At 36.4% G+C, this 22,464-nt stretch overlaps 2 protein-coding genes across 3 annotated transcripts in view; both read right to left on the bottom strand.

The window, feature by feature from the left end:
• LOC136030782 (uncharacterized) overlaps window positions 1-20,398 on the bottom strand; it is a 33,929-nt gene extending 13,531 nt beyond the window's left edge. Inside the window, exons 1-6 of the mRNA XM_065709826.1 lie at window positions 19,087-20,398; window positions 11,703-11,903; window positions 9,231-9,704; window positions 8,096-8,594; window positions 3,160-4,259; window positions 2,568-2,580 (exon numbers count right to left, since the gene is read on the bottom strand). Of these exons, the coding sequence (XP_065565898.1) occupies window positions 2,568-2,580; window positions 3,160-4,259; window positions 8,096-8,594; window positions 9,231-9,704; window positions 11,703-11,903; window positions 19,087-19,925 (3,126 nt within the window). The 5' untranslated portion in view covers window positions 19,926-20,398. The remainder of the gene's footprint in view (window positions 1-2,567; window positions 2,581-3,159; window positions 4,260-8,095; window positions 8,595-9,230; window positions 9,705-11,702; window positions 11,904-19,086) is intronic.
• LOC136031109 (zinc finger protein 62 homolog) overlaps window positions 1-22,464 on the bottom strand; it is a 49,793-nt gene that overhangs the window by 12,332 nt on the left and 14,997 nt on the right. The window lies entirely within an intron of this gene.

The raw sequence follows: 22,464 nt of genomic DNA on the forward strand, positions 1-22,464 counted from the left end.
AAATTTTCCGATCCCCCCTTTTCCGAAATTGCTTCCTTCAACTCCCCCAATGTCAAAAGATCTGGTCGGGATTTGAAATAAGAGCTCTGAGATATGAATTCCTTCTAAATATCAAATTTCATTAAGATCCGATCACCTATTTGTAAAATAAAAATACCCCAATTTTCACGGTTTCCAAGAATTCTGGTTTTCCCCTCCAACTCCCCCCAATGTCACAGGATCTGATCTGAATTTAAAATTAGAGCTTTAAAGCGCAAGACCCTTCTAAATATCAAATTTCATTAACATCTGGTCACCCTTACGTAAGTTACAAATACCTCAATTTTCAAAATTACCCCCCCCCCCCCCCAACTCCACCAAAGATAGCAGATCCGGTTCGATTATGTCAATCACGTGTCTTAGATAGGTTTTAATTCTTCCCATCCAGTTTCATCCTGATCTCACCGCTTTAAGTATTTTCTAGGATTTCCGGTTCCCCTCAACCCCCCCCCTCAATTACGCTGGATCCGATTCAGATTTAAAATAAGAGATCTGAATCACGAGGTCCTTCTAAATATGAAGTTTCATGAAGATCCGATCACTCCTTAAACGTTTTCCATGATTTTAGGTTCCCTCATCCCAAACTCCCCCCAATGTCAGCAGATCCGGTCGGGACTTAAAAAAAGAGCTTTGAGACACGATATCCTTCTAAATATCAAATTTCATTGAGATCCGATCACCCGTTCGTAAGTTAAAAATACCTCATTTTTTATTTTTCAGAATTAACCCCCCCCCCCAACTACACTAAAGAGAGGGGATTCGTTCCAATTATGTCAATCATGTATCTAGGACTTGTGCTTATTTTTCCCACCAAGTTTCATCCCGATCCCTCCACTAAGTGTTTTCCATGTTTTAGGTTTCCCCCTCCCAACCCCCAACCCCCATGTCACCAGATCCAGTCGGTATTTAAAATAAGAGCTCTGAGACACGATATCCTTCTAAATATCAAATTTCATTGAGATCCGGTAACCCGTTCGTAAGTTAAAAATACCTCATTTTTTCTAATTTTTCAGAATTAACCCCCCCCCCCCAACTGCCCCAAAGAGATCAAATCCATTCCGGTTATGTCAATCATGTATATATGACTTGTGCTTATTTTTCCCACCAAGTTTCATCCCGATCCCTCTACTTTAAGTGTTTTCCACGTTTTAAGTTTCCCCCTCCCAACTCTCCCCCAATGTCACCAGATCTGTTCGGGATTTAAAATAAGAGCTCTGAGACAAGATATCCTTCTAAATATCAAATTTCATTGAGATCCGATCACCCGTTCGTAAGTTAAAAATACCTCATTTTCTAATTTTTCAGAATTAACCCCCCCCCCCAACTACCCCAAAGAGAGCGGATCCGTTCTGGTTGTGTCAATCATGTATCTAGAACTTGTGCTTACTTTTCCCACCAAATTTCATCCCGATCCCTCCACTCTAAGTGTTTTCCAAGTTTTAGACAACTCCCCCCCAATGTCACCAGATCCGGTCGGGATTTAAAATAACAGCTCTAAGACACGATATCCTTCCAAACATCAAATTTCATTGAGATCTGATCAACCGTTCGTAAGTTAAAAATACTTCATTTTTTTCCGAATTAACGGGCCCACCACTCCCCCCCCAGATGGTCAAATCGGGAAAATGACTATTTCTAATTTAATCTGGTCCGGTCCCTGATACGCCTGCCAAATTTCATCGTCCTAGCTTACCTGGAAGTGCCTAAAGTAGCAAAACAGGGACCGACAGACCGACAGAATTTGCGATTGCTATATGTCACTTGGTTAATACCAAGTGCCATAAAAAGTGAACTAGAACTTAACTAACAATTGAATAAGCTTCCTTAGAAGTTTCTAAAGCAATCCCTTCCATAAGAAGTAACTGAAGGACCCCCAAAAAATTACAGTCATGTGGCTGTTTGCTCTGGCAGTAATAGAGCACTGCATCTAATATTTTTGTATTGTTTAGATCAAAATAAATGCCTTGAACCAGAGATGAAATGGCAAAAATTTGGATTAGGTTTTACAGTGGGCAAACACTCCACTAAATTGTATGCCTTTCTCTCTTGCTCATATAAGTTAGTATGAATGTTAGTACTGTACCATTAAAATACTCTTCCACGACATTAACCAAATTAACAGTTTTAACTTTGACAAAGGGTTGAAGCACATGAATAAAAATTTTCTGCATTCTGCACCTGTGTTTGATAATATGTCCTATCAATTGCTCCCAAAGCCCGTTTTCCTTAGTTTGTAGGACAGCAAGTCAGAATTTAGTACCTAGACCTGAATTCATGAATTGCTGTCGTCTAGCTTTCAACTGGTTATCAAAACTCCCAATCAGTACTGATGTCACACGGTTTTTACTAATCCAGGATCAGATTATTATCTAATCCAAATATTATTTTTCACTCTTTAGTAAACATTATAGAGCTATTTCCTTCGCAAGAGGATCTTAAACTGGTGAAATTTTACTGATCTTTTTTACCTCCTACCACAAAACCAAAATATGAGAAAAAAAAGAAGAAATATAGTTATTGGACATAACCAGTGGTTCAAGGCTAGGAAATAAATGAAATGATCGTTTCTACTTCATATGGCAGAAAAAAAAGGCTTGTTTAGTTGCTGATTCGTATCTAGAAAATTTAAAACTTGAAACCACGAAGTTTTTTCACCATTAGCTAGGAATAAAAATGAAATAAGAAGCCAATTTGTATCTTTGAAAGTGACACTGGTGGTGTTTTCACGCCAAATTTTTAAAGTGGGAGTTTTTAGATACAAGGTTTACATTTAAAATGTATAAATTTTTTTTTTACTAATTGGAATAGAAGTGTAGGTGTAGTTGATTTTTGTTCAAAATTTATAGACACATAAAAGAATTCAGAACTCAGAAAGGCCTTAAAACAGGACATGCAATTTACAGGTAATTAAATATTTTAGAAGATGATTTTACAATAAATAGAAATTAAATCCTGATGTTAATTAATGCAACATCTTACAATTCAAGCTTTGAATATAGCAAATCCCTCAGTACAAAAAACTTAAACTCTTAATTGGACACTGTTCTTAATCTTCATGAGCCTGAGATGCGTTTTATATGTACTTGAGCCTTTTCAGTTGGGTAAGTATCTTGCAGGAGCTATGGAAGTGGATCAGCATTATTTCTACAATTAAAAACCCTCACAAATCTGTGATGTTGCCTATGACTCCTTAACTTCCGAAATGACGGGAATACAGCGTCACATTCATCACATTTATGTGCATTAGGACCATCTGTATGCAACTTAATGTGAGATCTTAGGAAATCAGGCCTTGATATATATACACCACAGATTGGACATAATCGTTTAGGCGTTTTAATCCCATTATGCAACCTGATATGTCTGTTAAAAGAGCTTCTTATAGTAAAGCTTTTCCCACATAAGTGACAGACAAGGGGTGTCTCACAATGTTTTGCTTTCATATGGTAGTTATGATGAACGTGTGTTGGGGATATATGCTGACACAGCTCACAGGTAATTGGCTGCACTTCAATTCCATGAATGGAAGATCGATGCAGTTTTAAGAGATGTGGCCCTTTGCACGTTTTACCACAGATATCACAATCAAATATACGACTAGCTGGGATACCATGGTGGGTAGCACAATGGTTGATGAAAACATTTCTGTTAGAATAACTTTCCTGGCATTTCTGACACTCATATATTTGATTTTTCTTGTCATTTTTGTCAACAGTTAAGTCCACTTTTTTTAGCACATGAATCTTTTTAGGTAGGTCGTTTTTTAGATCCAAATCCTCCGAAAATTGTTCTTCAATAGAAATATGGTCTACTGCTTTATGATTTGCTTCATCAATGTTAGAAGTGCCAGCAGACATTGACAAGTCTATCTCCCTAGTTTGAAAGCTAAATTCAATTGGCTCATCAGCATTAGGTTTAACGAAATACGGAAAATCGTCATCACTATCATCACTCGCCACAGCTTCATTGTCACTCACATTATTTTCTTCCACTTTAAATTCAACATCACTTAACGTAGTATTATCATCGTCTTGGCATTGCAGTTCTATACAACATTCATTTGAGTTGAAAAGAATGGTACCATTGACACTGTGCACATGAGACTCAGTCTTGAAGCATAGCCCACATACCATTTTAGACTTATTTGCAACCAAAGTTGCTTTCAAAACTTCAGGACTTAAGGAAAGTAAACCTTCTACATGTAGTTGGACCATTGTAAATTAATTCACTGCAAAAAAGAAAGGCTTTTTGTAATCGATACTAAATGGAAGCATGGATGCAAAATACAGAAAACCCAAGTGAAGCAGTGAATAAAAGGCACTTGACTGTAGCCAGTGGGTCCCTTGAAAAATCTCCATGAAAAAAACATGTAATTGGCTGTCTAAAACTGCGGCTTTGAAGGTCATTCTCCAGAAAAAAAACTCATTAGTAACATTTTTATGAAATTAACAATTGGGTTCTGAAAAAAAAGGGCAAGAATACAGGGATAGAGAAATGTTCTGCAAAGGTAATAAAAAGCAAAGATTCAGTTTCAATTTTTGCAAGAAATACCATTTTTTTAATATTGAAAACTGCATAAGGAACAGTACAGCGGACATAGCTATCAAAATAAACGAAATGTATGTGGATAAAAAGATGAACCTTGGTCCTAAATTGTGATTTTTTGTAAGTTCAACATAATTTCACAAAGTTTCCAGAATGATGCTAAAATGAGAAGGACTCTTTTTCAGAGTCTGGGGTTTCATCTGGGGTGGGCAAATGCCCACCCCAGATTTTTCAGGGGGGGGGGGCCAATCTTCCACCACAAAGAACCCTTTGCCGGCCATAACAATCCATTATGTCCAACATAATCCGTTCTGTCCAATTGATTTGAAATTACTGCACGCCTATTACTTTCACCGACGTATTGTTTACTTAAATAAGAAAGTTTCTCGCTGAGGAGGGCCAGCCTTTAGTCTGGTTGAATTTTCCACTTACAGTTTAATCACTTAACCTCGTTGATTATGATCTTTGATGTTATAATTAATCTTAGAGGTCAGTGTGGCTGAGTTCCACGTTGGGTTACAGTACATTTCCATGCAACACACGGGTGCTGAAAATGAGTTTTTTCTTAGAATATTATATCGATGTGCTGCCGAAACTCACATTTTTTCTTATTTGAAAGTTGGGGGGCCCGAAAAGGAGTTTATGCCCACCCCAAGATTTGGCCCAAATGGCGCCTCTGCTCTTTTTTCCAATATATGGGCGTCTATCAGAACAAGAATCTTTTATTGACAAAACAACAATCGCAGTCATAGTCAAAATCAGACTAAATGCCAATGCTTTTAACAAGTTGCTTTTTAAACATACACACAGGTCATTACTAGTTAGGAATATTGGCGCTTAGGGGTAAAAAAGAATTGAATGACGGCTTGTCCTGTATTTGAGTGGCAACGTTTGGCTTTTGTGACAGATATTAACACTGACCAGCGCAGATGGAGGGAGTGTGCGAATGATGCCTTTCGGATGGAAGGATGAACTCCCTGAATTCATTCCTCTTTTTTACTCAATATTTTGAACTGATTAAGTTCAATTTAATAGACAGTTCCCTTGCAGACTATTAAGACTGCTACCTTACTTTAACAGCATCTTGGCCAGTGAAAAGGAATTAGAAAAAAATGAACAATAAGATCATATTATCAAATTGAGATTTATAAGGAATCTGTCCATGATAATCAAAACAACACTAGTTTCAAAAATAAAGTTTTGGGTTTCAGTCATAACCCTCAAACCCCCAAAAACTAATACACTTTAAAATATTGTTTTTTTACACCTAAAACTAATAAATGAATGATTTTTTTTTCTGATGGAAGTTTTCAACCTTCCATCCCAGCACATGATGCTCTACCTTACAGTTAAACAAAACACCATTCTAACAGCACAGTGTATTGTGCTATTCAATTAAACGCAATTTTGAAGAGATTTTGTATCAGTAACATTAAATTTGTTGTGCTAAACTTTTATTATGCTTAAGTCATTGAAATATTACTTAGGACTTTTTATTAAGTCAATTTGGTAGTGGATTCACTGCTTTATATTTATATATAGCATTGAAATAAGTTGGCCACATAAAGCAAAAGAAAAATACAGGATAACTCGGAGTTTTATTACATATAATTCCAAGTCTAATATTACATTGTAACACAAACCTTATGATGCTTAAAAATTAGACGAGTGTACAAATAAAAAAAAACCTACAATACATACATACTTGTTACGCAAACTGTAGTCGTCTATGCTTTTCTATATCAAAATATTTATCACTTTATCAAGGCCCATTTGTACTTCCCTTTCATTTGCCAACAGTACAAGTAAAAATTATCTTTCTTACTCCGTGGTGTTGCGGCAGTACGAACAGTGAAGTACTTACTTCCGTGTACTTGTACTTGTAGCGGGGCCAGACATGAACGCCTCATCCGGCATCTAGAAGACTGCGTATAGTTGACTCCCATTTGTCGGGATCTTGTGCCAACTCTTCAGCAAACCGAAGCCAGCAGCTCCCCCATTCTCTGCCAAACTTTCGAAAACCACCAATGGGGTTTAGATGGTTTTTGGCAGTTGCCCACCAATTCTTCAATTGACCACCAGGTTGTCTGTGCCAATCTGGCAACGAGGTAACTAGAAACACTTGCTTTATGATGCGGTTATTTGGTTTTCTAAGGACATGGCGAAGACAACGCAGTCTTCTCTGTTTGACGATCATGGTGGCGCGTTCGATGCTACAGCAGTGGTGGCGTACATCAATATTTGAGATTCTGTCAGAGCATCAAATCTTCAGAATTTTCGTAGACAGTGTTGGTGAAAGACTTCCAAATCATGGAGATAAAGCACCTTCAGTTGCAAAGTTTTGACAGCATTGAAGAGAACAGATCTAACAGAAGCTTCGTATACAGAAAATTTGTCTTCGTGCTGATCTCTTACCGATTCCATAAATGGCGGCAGAGTTATGAGAAGATGGTTTGGGCTTTGTTGATTCTGTTCTGTACGTCTTGGTCACAGCCTCCACGAGGGTCTATTCTTAAGCCAAGATAGGCGAAGCTATCAACTTTTTCCAATTCTTGTCCATAAGGCACTAGCTGATAACAGAACTGTATTTTTAGATCCATAACTTTGATTTTGGCCATATTGATCTTCAAACCCAGAAGCTGAGAGAAATGTGCTATTCCATTTAGCATTGCTTGGGCAGTTGCTAGATAAGCAGCAAGAGCGTCTATGTCATCTGCTTAATCCAGGTCAGAGATGTTAATGCCCAATCCCATAACAACACCACCCAAACTTGAGTGTTCTTTCTAGAATCTAGTCTATACAGTAGTTAAACAAAACAGGAAACAATATGCACCCTTGTTTTACACAGCTTTCCACACTGAAAGGCTCTTACATCGATTTGCAATGCTCCTACTAGGCCTTCAACAGCTCCTCGAATTCAACCGGCATGCCATATTCTCCCATGATTCAACAAAGGTTTTCGTAGGTTACTGAATCAAAAAGGGGAGGTTATAGCATTACCACTGTTGGAGAATAAGGCGAAGAGCATGGTCAGTGCAACCTCTGCCTCTTCGAAATCCGTACTGATTTTACATGTCCGCTCATCCCATGCTTCCTTGAACCTTTTAAACAAAATCATCACGATTACTTTTGTAGCCATATCCATGAGTGGCATCCCGCGGTAGTTGCTGCTGTCGCATTGGTCCCCCTTTTTAAATACTGGGATTATTACTGACGCCTTCCAATCAGACGGGAAGGTCTTCTTCTCCAATATCAGACTGAAGACGGATTCTAGCTGCTCCACTACAACGGTATGGTGATGGCTTAAGGACCTCGGAAGATAGACCATCTTCTCAAGGCGACTTATTGTTTTTTAACCGTTTGATCGCGATAAGTATCTCTGAAGCTGGAGGCGGTGACTTGTTCCTTGGTGGTCTTTCCGCTGTTGGTGGCAGCAATGGCGTTACTTCTTCCCCATCAGTAATTGGATTAAGCAGGTCTCTAAAGTGATTCTTCCTATGATCAAGTTTACCTTGCACGTCAGAAACCACGCTTCCTTGAGCGTAGCCGTATCCATGCGTGATATTCCGCGGTAGTTGCGGCTGTCGCATTTGTCCCCCTTTTTAAATACTGGGATCATTACTGACACCTTCCAATTAGACGGAAAGGTCTTCTTCTCCCATATCAGACTGAAGAGGGATTTTAGCTGCTCCACTACAACGGGTGGTGATGGCTTAAGGACCTCAGAAGATAGACCATCTTCTCCAGGCGACTTATTGTTTTTAAACCGTTTGACCGCGTTTAGTATCTCTGAAGCTGAATGCAGTGCCTTGTCCCTTGGTGGTCTTTCAGCTGTTGGTGGCAGCAATGGCGTTACATCTTGCCCATCAGTATTTGGATTAAGCAGGCCTTTAAAGTGATTCTTCCAATGATCAAATTTACCTTGCACGTCAAGAACCACGCTTCCTTGAGCTTTACACTTTTCTTCAAGACATAATTTTTTCTCGTCTTTGCAGGAGCGTAGCCGAGAACTTCAGCGGCCACCTTTTCAGTGGTGTTTCAGAATTGTTTCCATTGGGTGGTAGGGTCTTCATAGCAGTCTGTCAGGCTTTCGAACTGGTTCTGTAACTTCAGGCAAAAGTCTTCTTTCACTGTTAGGATTTTCAGTTTCTTCACCTTTAACTTCCTTTTTTGGGGGTTGTCTCTTCTTCGCGCTCAACTTCAGGAGTTTTTTTGCACCTACAAGCATGTGATCACTTCCAGATTTTGACCCCGTGCACGCCTCTCTGTAAGCTCGAGGATCGATGACTGAGGAGCGCCAACGCTGACAGATCATTATAATATATGGTCAGTTTGGGCAGCTGTGGAGCCATCGTTTGGGCACGAAGTTACCCTTTGAGAGGGTTTGTACTGGAACATGGTGTTGGTGATGAAAAGATTATGAGATGACCGAGCTGGAGTAGACTAGCCCCATTGGAGCACTACTGACCCTATGTGAATGGACCAACAATATCGCGAAAATTGGGGTCTGTTGAGCCAACATGGGAGTTCCAATTACCCGCTAAAATTAGGAAGTCTCGCTTAGGCCATTTGTGCATTGTGATTTCCAGATCAGCGTAGAAGGAGTCCTTATCAGCATCCGTTGCCACTCTCGTTGGTGCGCAGACCGTAATGATGGAGATGTGGATAATTTTCCTTTAAGTCCTAGTCTGGCTATTCTCAGATTCACTGGATCCCATGCAAGAAGAGCTTTTTGTGCACGACAGCCTATCATAAAACTAACTCCGTGGTCACCAGGTCCATCATATGCCCCAGAGTTGAGGAATAAGTAAGAGTTATCGGAGTTACTGACAAGTATGGTTTCTTCAGACACTCCATTTAATCTTGTCTCTGATTGACAAAGAACGTCTGCTTGGTAACGATTCATTTCCATAGCCATCACTAGCCTTGTTGATTCATGCTTTACCGACCTCACATTCCAGTTATAGACTCGGAATTCATCCTTCAGTAGATTTATTTCACAGGAAATAGCTCGTGCACTTTTCGATCTCGCCGCTATTCCGGGGAGCAAGACCGCGTCGCTTGAAACTTTGGACGCAGTAGCAGGCACAACATTTCTCATACCCTGTCGGTTCCTCCTCCTATCTCAACACGGGCTTGTAACCGGTTATGGCGGAGTTTGTGAAGTACAGCTTAAATAAATTAAATATCAGAAGAAACACACATTTCACGCGTTTTTCAGTAAAAACAGATGTTCTTTCTAGATTGTTTTTGTTTTTTATAGCCTCAACTCCATAAAAACGCAGAAACAGCATTTATTAGCTAATTCTGAGCTTTGAAGGCTGTCATAAAGTGCCATGACACCCACGACGTCTACCTTTGTTAAAATATTGATCTGTAATATCTTAAATATTCAAAATCTGTTTTTTAATTTTACGGGTTGAAACAAGTGACGCAAGGCAAAATACATGAGAAATAAACAATTTGGGTTATATATTCACATTCTAGGGGGGGGACTATAGTGCAGCTGTAGTCAAAACGTATTAACTACAATTATTCTACACATTATGAAAAAAATCTAATAATTGTTTTAATATATTTTCTTCTCAACAGCCTCAATTCTACACTTATCCCCCGTGATTGGCGCCACTGGAACTAGTTTCAATAGTGACAAGATCGTAAAACCGTTCCATATTGGGGATTTTAGGCTCTTAGACCTCTTCGGCAATGTCCTATGGGATAGTCTAGACCAAATATCAAATAATTCTTTAATATGGCTTAAAGAGCAAAATTATCATACTACCGTGTAATTGTGTTGCGAGAGCAACACTTTGGTTTTGTCGTGGTTTTTTTTTTGTTCCTAGCACCCCGATTTCAGCTTATTCCTAGAAAGTGATAAGGGTCTAACCTCTGCGGTTTTTACGGAAAGTGTGGACCTTAGGCCGGATTGATGAATATGACTTTACATTTTGGAAAGCTTCGTAGAACTCTTGCCTGGGGCCAAAAAGGATGGTTTTTGCTTGTCCTTGAGCCAGAGCCTATAGTGTGTGACGTGAAGAGGAGTTGTATAGCCTATGTCAGAGAGGACTATCCAAACCAAGTTTCTGCTTTCGAGTGGAAAGCTCCGTTCTAGCAGGCAAGCAGGCAAGCAGGCAAGCAGGCAAGCAGGCAGGCACCAGTTTCAAATTGAAGATGGACTAAAATCTATAAGTGTTAAATATATGCGACAGTTACCCTGCCCTACAGCCAATATATCTTCTTTGAGTGATAAATAGAAAAATTTAGAGAAGCAAAAAAGCGGCATTTTCCCACGGGTCCGAAAGTGCTGCCATCTATTGTTTCTACCCATTTCTGTTCGTGATTTCAGCTGAGTTTATCATTCGGTTTTTCGCACTTGGGATTGCGGTAGAGAAATGGTATCAGATGTGCCTCTTAAACTTTAAAAGTTCTCTCATTGCTAAAGAAATGAGAGTTTATCCTTTGCTCCTTTCTAAGTGATGATGTTAGAAAGTTGGCCTACGGCAAAAAAGTCAACTTTTGAACTAAGACAGATAGATTTTTTTTTCGACGGCAGTCGATAGCTTTTGATGAGCTGATCAAAGTATATGTCATCCATTTTTTTGTACAAAAATTCCTTCATGAGATATACCAGTTTGAAAGTTTAAAGGGGTTGACAACTTCAGTAGTAAGGTACACACTGAAACCAAAAATAGGCCGATACCAATTGTGAGACATATAGGGGAGTTGTAAGCAACAGTCGGCTGTTAGCTCATAATCATCCTCGGCAATGAGGGGTTCGCAACTCTTACTAGTTGGTGTACCTATTTTTTGTTTCCGTTGTATTTGATGGTAAGACCAATTTGGTTCCAGTGGTAAGACATGTAAGGGACTTGTAAGTAATAATCGGCTGTAAGGCTACAATCATCTTTAGCAATGAGGAGTTTGCAACTTTTGCGAGTTGGTGTACCTAGTATGTATTTTAGCATCCTTACAGATTAACAACTTGAGCGTTTAGTCGCAGCGAGGAAACAAAACCAAAGTGTTGCTCTCGCAACACTTTACTCGGCGAAGCCGAGCAAAGGTTGCCGCAACACCTCACGTTGCCCATGCAACGTAGATCTAGTTTAGACATTGATTACAGTCGAACTTGTTTCTCAGTATAATGTATTTCAAGCACTAGACCTCCAAACAAGTGCAGAATTCTCCCTGATTCATGTTTTGCTGATCTTATGTAAGAAGTAGATGACCTATTTCCTTGATGATAAGACTTCAAAGGCAGTATATTTGTATAAATATTAATGAGGAATCGCAGTGTACCACTATTTTTCTCGTTTTTTACACTGAAATTAAGCTAGAATCAATTAAAAATTATATGTTCAAAGTAAAGAGCGAATTTGAAGCTTAAAACGAGCGGCGGTTTTAGAGTTCCTTAATGAATTATAGTTTATTCTCAAAATAATTAGGAGGGAGGCAATTTCTCTCCCAAACAACACCACTGAAACGGGGCATTAAACCTACTCTAGTTTGCTGTAATTCCTGTTCGTGTTAAGTTTGACTTGGACATAAATTGTAATTTCTGTTCTTTTGGTTTTCGATTTATTTCTTGATAGTGGTTTATGCCCGTTTGATGCTTGAATCATCACTTGACTTCATTTCTGATCAACTTCGATTTAATGTAGCACTTAATTTTTCTTTTAAAACCTTTATCTATGGAAAAAACTGATTGCTTGAAAGATGAAAGAGCAACAGACATTTTAATTTCTGTTCAAATGAGCCCCCTTCTAATATTATATAACCAGTGGATCAACACAATCACCCTTCAAAAGAGCAGAAAAATAATAAGACATCAGTTCTAAACATTCACAAATGATATTCCCCTTTTGTTTAAGGTGGGGACTGTAAGTCCTCCGTCAATCCTTTTTGACTTTGGCACTTTCAATGGTGTTTTTTTCAACTAGTCCTATTTTTTCGGGGGGGGGGGGGGCTTTAGGCTCTTTTCTGAAATTCTCAGGAACTTCTTCTTGTGATTAAAAATTAATGTTCAGAAAAACTTGAATTAAAGAAATAATACCAAATTAGTTTTAATTTAAAAATGCTTGTCAAAAGACATGAAACATGTTTTTATTTCTTTATTTTAACTTTTCCCAGCATTAAGCGATTGGTATATTCCATCAAAATATCTTATGTTAAAATCAATGATACTCTTTTTAGATTTTAACAGCTGGTTGTATTATAAACTTGGCCATATATACCACTGATTCATTTATTTTTGCATTTCTATTGAATTACCAAATGTTAAGAGCAACATAGACTGTTCCAATTCCATGTTTCCAAAGACTGATAATCGTCTAGTAAAATCTTTCAGTCATAGTCTTTGAAAACACAAAAGTTGGTGAACAATTTATTTGCTGTTTCACCTCATCAAACGTTTCTCAATGACCATTCAACAGTACAAACTCAACTACTATAGCTCTGCTTAGAGTTTTCTGACAGACGAGGTTTTCCAGCATACTGCATGGACAATGGAGATTGCTACTCTTCATGTAGAAAGATATAAATATGGAAAACGCATACAAATTTAGTTTAATCTGTACTGTTTAAGATGATCAAGAAGTCACTATGTAATTTTTTTTCTAACCCAGAGAAATCAGGGAAGTGTTCCATTAGTTTTGGTTTCTTTATTACTTAAAGCAAGCATCAAAATGATCTATAAAAATGGGGGAAATTGTTAAAGATATGAAATAATAAAATGTTTCCGTGTTATAATTAATCTTTCTTTTGTTTTATATGTCAATACGTTAAAAGAATTTGAAGGGTATAAAAGGCTTAGCCAGCAAATGCCAAAAGTTCGGGAAAAACAGGAAATATTTTCTTGTCCAATATTTACCAACAAATGGAGATTAAAAATAATTCTTAAGGATCTGAGCTTTACTTGACCTAAACCAAAACATGACCATCAAAGTTAGTCCTAAAAACAGTACATACCTTTTCAAAAGCTTTTTTAATTTAGCACTGTTTAAATACAAATACATATTAAGTGGAACGTGCTACGTTTAGATAATTTGCCAGACACTGAGATTTCATAGAGGTAGTGAGGGAAATGAGTTACACACCCAGTAAAATATGTCTGATGGATTATTTTAACAGAAAGACTTTGTAAAATTATAAGGAAACACAATAATTTGTTACAATAAAAAACAATTTTACTTCATTTAAATGGCACTTGGTATTAACCAAGTGACATTGCAATCGCAAATTCTGTCAGTCTGTCGGTCCCGGTTTTGCTACTTTAGGCACTTCCAGGTAAGCTAGGACGATGAAATTTGGCAAGCGTATCAGGGACCGGACCAGATTAAATTAGAAATAGTCGTTTTCCCGATTTGTCCATCTGGGGGCGGGGGAGTGGGGGGCCGGTTAATTCGGAAAAAATAGAAAAAAAGAAGTAGTTTTAACTTATGAGTGGGTGATGGGATATTAATGAAATTTGATGTTTGGAATGATATTGTGTCTCAGAGCTTTAATTTTAAATCCCGACCAGATCTGATGACATTAGGGGGAGTTGGAGGGGGGAAACCTAAAATCTTGGAAAACCCTTAGAGGGGAGGGATCGGGATGAAACTTGATGGGAAAAATAAGCACAAGTCCCAGATACATGACTGACATAATCGGAACAGATCCGCTCTCTTTGGGGAAGTTGTGGGGGGGAGGGTCTGAAAAATTAGAAAAATGAGGTATTTTTTACTTACGAACGGGTGATCGGATCTCAATAAAATTCGATGTTTAGAAGGATATCGTGTCATAGAGCTCTTATTTTAAATCCCGACTGGATCTGGTGACATTGGGGGGAGGATTTGGGAGGGGGAAACCTAAACCTTGAAAAACACTTAGAGTGGAGGGATCGGGATGAAACTTGGTGGGAAAAATAAACACAAGTCCTAGATACATGATTGACATAAACGGAACGGATCCGCTCTCTTTGGGGTAGTTGGGGGGGTTATTTCTGAAAAATTAGAAAAAATGAGGTATTTTTAACTTACGAACGGGTGATCGGATCTCAATGAAATTTGATATTTAGAAGGATATCGTGTCTTAGAGCTCTTATTTTAAATCCCGACCGGATCTGGTGACATTGAGGGGGGTTGGGAGGGGGAAACCTAAAACTTGGAAAACACTTAGAGTGGAGGGATCGGGATGAAACTTGGTGGGAAAGATAAGCACAAGTCCTAGATACATGATTGACATAACCGGAACGGATCCGCTCTCTTTGGGGTAGTTGGGGGAGGGGTTAATTCTGAAAAATTAGAAAAAATGAGGTATTTTTAACTTATGAACGGGCGATCGGATCTCAATGAAATTTGATATTTAGAAGGATATCGTGTCACAAAGCTCTTAATTTAAATCCTGACTGGATCTGGTGACATTGGGGGAAGTTTGGGGTGAAGGAACCTAAAATCATTGAAAACGCTTAGATTGGAGGGATCGGGATGAAACTTGTTGGGAAAAATAAGCAGAAGTCTTACATACGTGATTTAAATAATTGAAACGGATCCGCTCTATCGGGGGGGGGGCTAATTCTGAAAATAAGAAAAAATTACGTATTTTTAACTTACAAAAGAGTGATCAGATCTTCATGAAACTTCATATTTAGAAGATCCTCGCCACTCAGATCTCTTATTTTAAATCTCAACCAGATCAAGCGTAATTAGGGAGGGGGCAGTTGGGGGGGGGGACCGGAAATCTTAGAAAATACTTAAAGCGGTGAGATCAGGATGAAACTGGATGGGGAGAATAGAAACCTGTCTAAGATACGTGAATGACATAACCGGACCAGATCTGCTCTCTTTGGTGGAATTGGGGGGGGGGATAATTTTGAAAATTGAGGTATTTGTAACTTGCGGAAGGGTGACCAGATCTTTACGAAATTTGATATTTAGAAGGGTCTTGGGCTTTAAAGCTCTAATTTTAATTTCCGACCAGATCCTGTGACATTGGGGGGAGTTGGAGGGGGAAACCGGAATTCTTGGAAAACGTGAAAATTGGAGTATTTTTATCTTATGAATAGATAATTGGATTTTAATGAAATTTGATTTTTAGAAGGAATCCATGTCTCAGAGCTCTTATTTCAAATCCCGACCATATCTTTTGACATTGGGGGGAGTTGGAGGGGGAAATCTTGGAAAAACACTTGGAGTGGAGGAATCGAGATGAAGTTTGGTGGATAGAATAAACAAATGTCCTTGATACGTGATTGACAGAATCGTACTGGATTCGCTCTCTTTGGAGGAGTTGGGGGGAGGGGTTCAGTGATTTGGCGAGTTTGGTGCTTCTGGACGTGCTAGGACGATGAAAATTGGTAGGCGTGTCAGGGAGCTGCACAATTTGACTTGATATTGTCGTTTTCCCAGATTCGACCATCTGGGGGGCTAAAGGGAGAGGAAAAATTAGAAAAAATTAGGTATTTATAACTTACGAGTGGGTGATCGGATCTTAATGAATTTTGATATTTAGAAGGACATCGTGACTCAGAGCTCTTATTTTAAATCCTGACCGGTATTAAGCCTCTTATTTTCCTTTTTAAATCAATCTATTGATTCATCGAATTTTGTTAGAGCTCATACCATATGATCTCTTAGCTCTTCTCGCCTCGTCACAAGTGCCATATGAGCTCTTAGCTCTTGTTTTAATTAAAATCATAATTTCAGTAAAAATAAATTATCATCCAATTTGAGAAATCTGCTGAATCCCATCAAAAACTTTAATGGTGAGGTGTCAGCACTTAAGTGTGCTCTTGGGGGAAAAAAGGGGGTTTGACATCTACAAATAAAATCAGTGAATAAAAACCAACCAACAGACTTTCTAACGCATGAATATAAATATGTATATATATATATATATAAATATATATATATATATATATATATATATATATATATATATATATACATATATATATATATATATATATATATATATATATATATATATATATATATATATGTATATATACATATATATTTCATATATATTTGTCCTAAAGTATGATCATTTTTGTCCAAAATAGAGACGTGTTTCAGAGAACACCAAAATGGAACATACATTAAATAATTACATGTAAATAGTCATAGAATTGGACAAGGACCAAGTTTCAAATTTTCTCAATGATTTTATTTCACAATTTAGCTTACGGATATTTTATTTCCAAAAATATAATGCCTAAATTCTTATCTTGTCCCAAGAGATGGACCAGCAAACTCAGAAAAAGAAGTGTTGACTTTTCTACAATCTTGCTGTCTTGTAAACACAATGTTACTTCCCTTGTTTGGACCATCTCGGCAATTTCATCTGTGAATCATCACTATCATTAAATATAAGTGTAAATCAAAATAAGGAAGAACAAAATCCCAAGTTTTCTCAATGTTTTTATCCCACAATTTATCTTACGGAAATTCTATTTCTTTTAAAAATCTTTGTCTTTGGTGTTAATGGGTGGGAATGGGGGCTGAAATCCAAACCAGTCTGGTATTTTGTTCTTCCTTATTTCAATTTACTCTTGTATTTAATGCTAGTGATGATTTATATATATATATATATATATATATATATATATATATATATATATATATATATATATATATATATATATATATATATAGCAGATTTGTTTTTGTTTTTTGGTTTCAGGATATTTTATAAAAATTTCCATAATTTTGTTTTAAAATAAAGTTTACAATCAAGAGCAGTCAAAATAATAGTTACCATTCCCGAATCAGCTTGAAATGGCAGTTTTTTTTTCACTTCACAGTTTTTGTTTATTTTTTTTCTTTTATTTTAAACATGATTACAACTTTTTGTAATCTTTACTAGGTGTGTCTGATGCCAAAAACAAAACTCAATAAGTGAAGTTAGGTTCTTTCATGAAACAAACTACAATGCAGGTACATTTTAATTAGTTATTTGGTACTTGTTCATTATTCACTTGATTCAATTCAAATCAGAACACAATCATAGTCACAAAGAAAAACTCAATTTAGTTTGCTATGCATAGTAAATGGTAATTATTTTGATCAGATGTTTGGCGGGGTGGGGGGGTATACGACAGAGAAAGTAGCAGAGAATGTTGTGGTTGTACAATATGAATGATATTATATTCAAAATACTGATTCCAGTCATCACTGGTAATTGTACTTTTGCATTATTCAGAACACACTCAATAAGTGAAGTTAGGTTCTTTCATGAAACAAACTACAATGCAGGTACATTTTAATTAAATATTTTGTACTTGTTCATCATTCAATTGATTCAATTCAGTTCAGAACACAGTCAAGAATTTTGCTGAGAAAATCCAGTTTCATAGCCACAAAGACAAAACTCAGTTTAGTTTGCTATACATAGTAAATGGTAATTATTTTGATCAGATGTTTGGTGGGGAGTTAAACAGCAGAGAAAGTAGCAAAGAGTACATATCATGAGGACTGGTTTTCCTCTATTCACTTTCAATTTAAATATGACAATGGAACTTTTAATTTCCAATTGAATGAAGCCTATAAAGTGAACCCCTTCCATACAAAATGAATGAAGAAAAATTAAAAATACAAAGCAGGCATATTGCTCTATTTTTATACTCTTCATTTTTCGTCTTGTTTGGATTAAGATGAAATATCTAGTTCCAGTGAAACACAAGGCCAAATTATACAATTAACTTTACAAACAGGAAACGTTTGTCTTTGCAAAGATTTGTGCCTTTCTATATTGCTCATAAAAGTATAGCATAAGCTTTTCCAGGATGTCAATCTAATTAGAAATTCTATGACTGAAAAATGACTGATCTTCTGCTATATCAACTAATAGCAGACGAATAAAACATTATTTGTACTCTTCATCTGTTTCTTCTGTTTTTTTTTCAGAAGCCCATATAAAATGTTGTCAAAAGGTTGTTCTCCTTAGCTTGCAAGATGCTGAATCAAAACCAGGTATTTGAGTATGTCCTCCCATCAAATGCTTTCAGTTACTTGCCAAAAACAATCAAGATCGCTTATCAAAAGTCTCAGTTGATTACTGTCATGTGGCTTTTTATTAATCAAGGATAGAGTCAAGGCAGACAATTTCACTTAGTAGTAAACATTGCTGAGCTATTTCTTTCATAAGAGAAATAAAAATCCACGATATTGTCACCGTTCCTAAATAATTCTCCAATTCTGAAACTTTTTTTCTCTTAGTCAAAAAAAAAGAAAAAAAAAGAAAAGACCTTTTTTATGACAAAATAGCAAATAATTATAATAGCTACCGGTTTAATATTGGGACAAAAGACGAATCATCTTTTCAACTTCTTATAGAAGAAAAATATAGCATTTTAACAAGATAGTTCTCCCTAATTCTAAGGTAACATATGACAGTTCAAGCTTTACGTATAGTGATTCTACCACTACAAAATAAACTCTAATTCTTGATTGGGCCCCGAGTTATGCCATTATGAGCCTCAAATATTCTTGAACCTCTGTAACTGGGTAAGTATCCTGCAGGAGCTATGGAAGTGGATCAGCATTAAAACTGTGATTAAAAACCTTTACAAATCTGTGATGTTGTCTATGACTTCTTAATTTCCAAAATGACGGAAAAACAGCACAACATTCATCACATTTATGTGCATTAGGACCATCTGTATGTACCTTAATATGAGCCTTTAGGTAATCAGGCCTTGATAGACATACCCCACAGATTGGATATAATAATTTTGGTGCTTTAACTCCAGCATGTGACCGGATATGTCTATTTAAAGAGCTTCTAACTGAGAAGCTTTTCCCACACAAGTTACAGACAAGGGGAATTTCAGAATGTTTTGCTTTCATATGGTAGTTATGATTAGCACGTGTTGGGGATATATGCTGACATAGGTCACAGGTAATTGGCTGCACTTCAATTCCATGAATAGAAGATTGATGCATTTTTAATATATACAACTCTTTACAAATTTTTCCACAAATATTACAATCAAATACATGATTAACTGGGACACTGTGGATGGTAGAACAATGGTTGACAAAAGTGTTTCTGTTAGAAAAGCTTTCTGGGCATTTCTGACAGTCATATATTTGATGTTTTTTGTCACCTTTATAAAGGGTTAAGTCCACTTTTTCCAGTTTATGAATCTTTTTTGTTTGATTGTTTTTCGAATCTAAGTCTTCCACAAATTGTTCTTCAATGAAAATATGGTCTACAGCTTCATGATTTGCTTCATTAATGTTAGAACTGCTGCCAGGCATTGACAAATTTATCTCCCCACTTCCAAATCTAAACTCAACTGGTTTATCACCATCAGACTGAAGAAAATATGGAAAATCTTCATCACTATCATCAGTTGCCATTTCTCTGTTTTTACCATTAGCGTTTTCTTCCACTTACATTCAATATCACAGAGCTTGGAGGCATCATTGTCTTGGCATTGCAGTTCTACATAAAATTTGCTTGATTTGAAAAGAAGTGTGCCATAGACACTGTGTACATGTGACTCAGCCTTGAAGCAAAACCCACTGACCATTTCAGAGTCATTTGCACCCAAAGATGCCTTCAAAAATTCAGGACCTGAGGAAAGTAAACCTTCTACATGAAGCTGGACCATTGTAAATTAATTCACAGCAAAAAAAAAGAGAAGAACCTTTTGTAATCAATTCTGACTGAAAATTTGGATGCCAAATGTAGAAAACCAAAGGGAAGCAGAAGTTGCTGAAAAGAAGGAATTTGACTGTAGCCAGTAGGTTTTTGCAAAATCTCCATGAAGAAACAAGTAGTTAGCTTTCTAAAACTAACACTTTAAAGGACATACTCCAAGAAACACTCATTAGCTATATATTTTTCAAATTAGTACTTAGGCTCTGGTGACATAGAGATAGAAACTATGGATGGACAGGTATTTTGCAATTCAGTGTAATAAAAACCAAGAGTTGCATACATTTTTTACAAGAAAATAGTCATTTGTTTGCACCACAAACTTCTGTTTGTCTGAGGAAAAAATGTTTGGACTACATAAGAAAAAGTTGAGCACACATAGTTACCAATAGTGCTGCAAATGTATAAACCGAAAAAAAGAGAACCTTAACGTCATAAAATTCCAATGTTTGTTCCAATTCCAATAAAATTCAAAATTCCAATTTGAACAAAATATGACGAGGTTTCTAGGGAGTACTCTACGATGATACTAAGATGAGAGGGAGGGATGAGGCCACTCTTTTCATTAAAATATGTGGGTATGTGTCAGAAACACGGCCATTTATTAATAAAATAACAATACTAATCTTGGCCAAAGCAAGGCTAAACGCCACTTTTTTTTACAAGTACATTAAACAAACGCAGTGGCCATTATGAATTAATAATGCAGACAATAGGAGTCCCAAAAGAATTCATATGACAGCTCTGGTGATGGGTGTAAGCACTGATCAGAGCGGGCGGAGGAAGTAGTGAACACTGTCTTTTGAAGGAAAGGATGAATTCAATAAATTTAATCTTATTGTCGGGTCAATATTTTGATCTAGGATTTAGATGATAAGGTTCAATTGGGCAAACAGTTTACTTAATAAATTCCATTACTCTTAACTTACTTTAACAGCATCATGACTGAAGAATAACATATTAAAAAAAAAACAATGTACAATGAAATCATACCATCCAATAGAAAACTTCCAAGGAATTTGCGCATGAAAATTAGAACAAAATTGGTTCAAAAATCAACTTCTGAGGGTCCCCCCTCTCAATTCCGACGAGAGAAAAAACGAATATGAAACAACCAAAAATTAAATATGTTTTTGGTTTACAAATTTTGGCTAGGAGATATCCATATTTGGTCTACAGAAAACCACAAATACCCAAATTCTTCCAGGTAGAGAGTGGGCTATCAACAATAACAAACAGAAGAGGTCTGGCTTTTAAACTCTTTAATAAACTTTTACTTAAGGAGTATTCCCTAATTTTTGTAGGTGGTTCAAAAATGAATAATATGGCTTCAGTATATCCTCCTTCCTTTATTATAGCCATTGTTAAAAACAGTTTGATAATTTATGTACATAGTCAGTTAAAATGATGACATAAAATGGAACTTGAATATATTTGAATAATTGACGTCTATACCTAATTTTGGTAATTCTATGATCTATACAGACTCAAATATCAAGCCTCAAGTTCCTAGATATAGCCCCAAAATATAAGCTCCACCTGAGAAATATCTCTTGACTTATTTCCTTACAAATTATATTTCAAAATCTGTAGAGGTCCAAACGGCTCATTATTATTAAAATATCAATTCAATGCTCTTTCTATTTTTTTTTTTTTTTTACATAGCTTGTGGTAGGAGCTAAAAACTCCAACCAATGCACCTTTTTATGTTTTTAGCGGATATAACAATTGCTTCCTTCACAAATTTTATTCTGAGCTGTTTTATTCTGTACCTTATTATATTACAGGTGCCAAAAACAAAAATTCTGAAAACTACCTCATTCTTAATAGTGTATTACCCCTCCCACCTGATGGATAAATAAAGTCCACTATACATGTTTGAACTATATTCTTTGATAACATGACTCTTGCTTTTTCATAATTTAATCAAATAAAAAAAAAGTGTAGTTAACAAAGTAAAGAGCAAAGCTATGTCATGAGCAGAGCAAAAAAAAAAAATAACAGAAACTATAATGAACAATAAACTAAAAGGTAAAAGAAACATATATAACCCTTAATAAAAAATGAAACCAATAATGAACTTATAATGTACCAAAAATAAAACTTATATTCAACAAAAACTCAAAACGAACAAAAAATTACTAAAAACTACAATTAATGAAAAAAACAAGATAAAAAAAGACAAATAATAAAGTTAAAAGAAACTGATATTAGACTTAATTAAAAAAAATGAAACCA

This window comes from Artemia franciscana, chromosome 9 (assembly GCF_032884065.1).
Source record: "Artemia franciscana chromosome 9, ASM3288406v1, whole genome shotgun sequence".
Taxonomy (NCBI): domain Eukaryota; kingdom Metazoa; phylum Arthropoda; class Branchiopoda; order Anostraca; family Artemiidae; genus Artemia; species Artemia franciscana.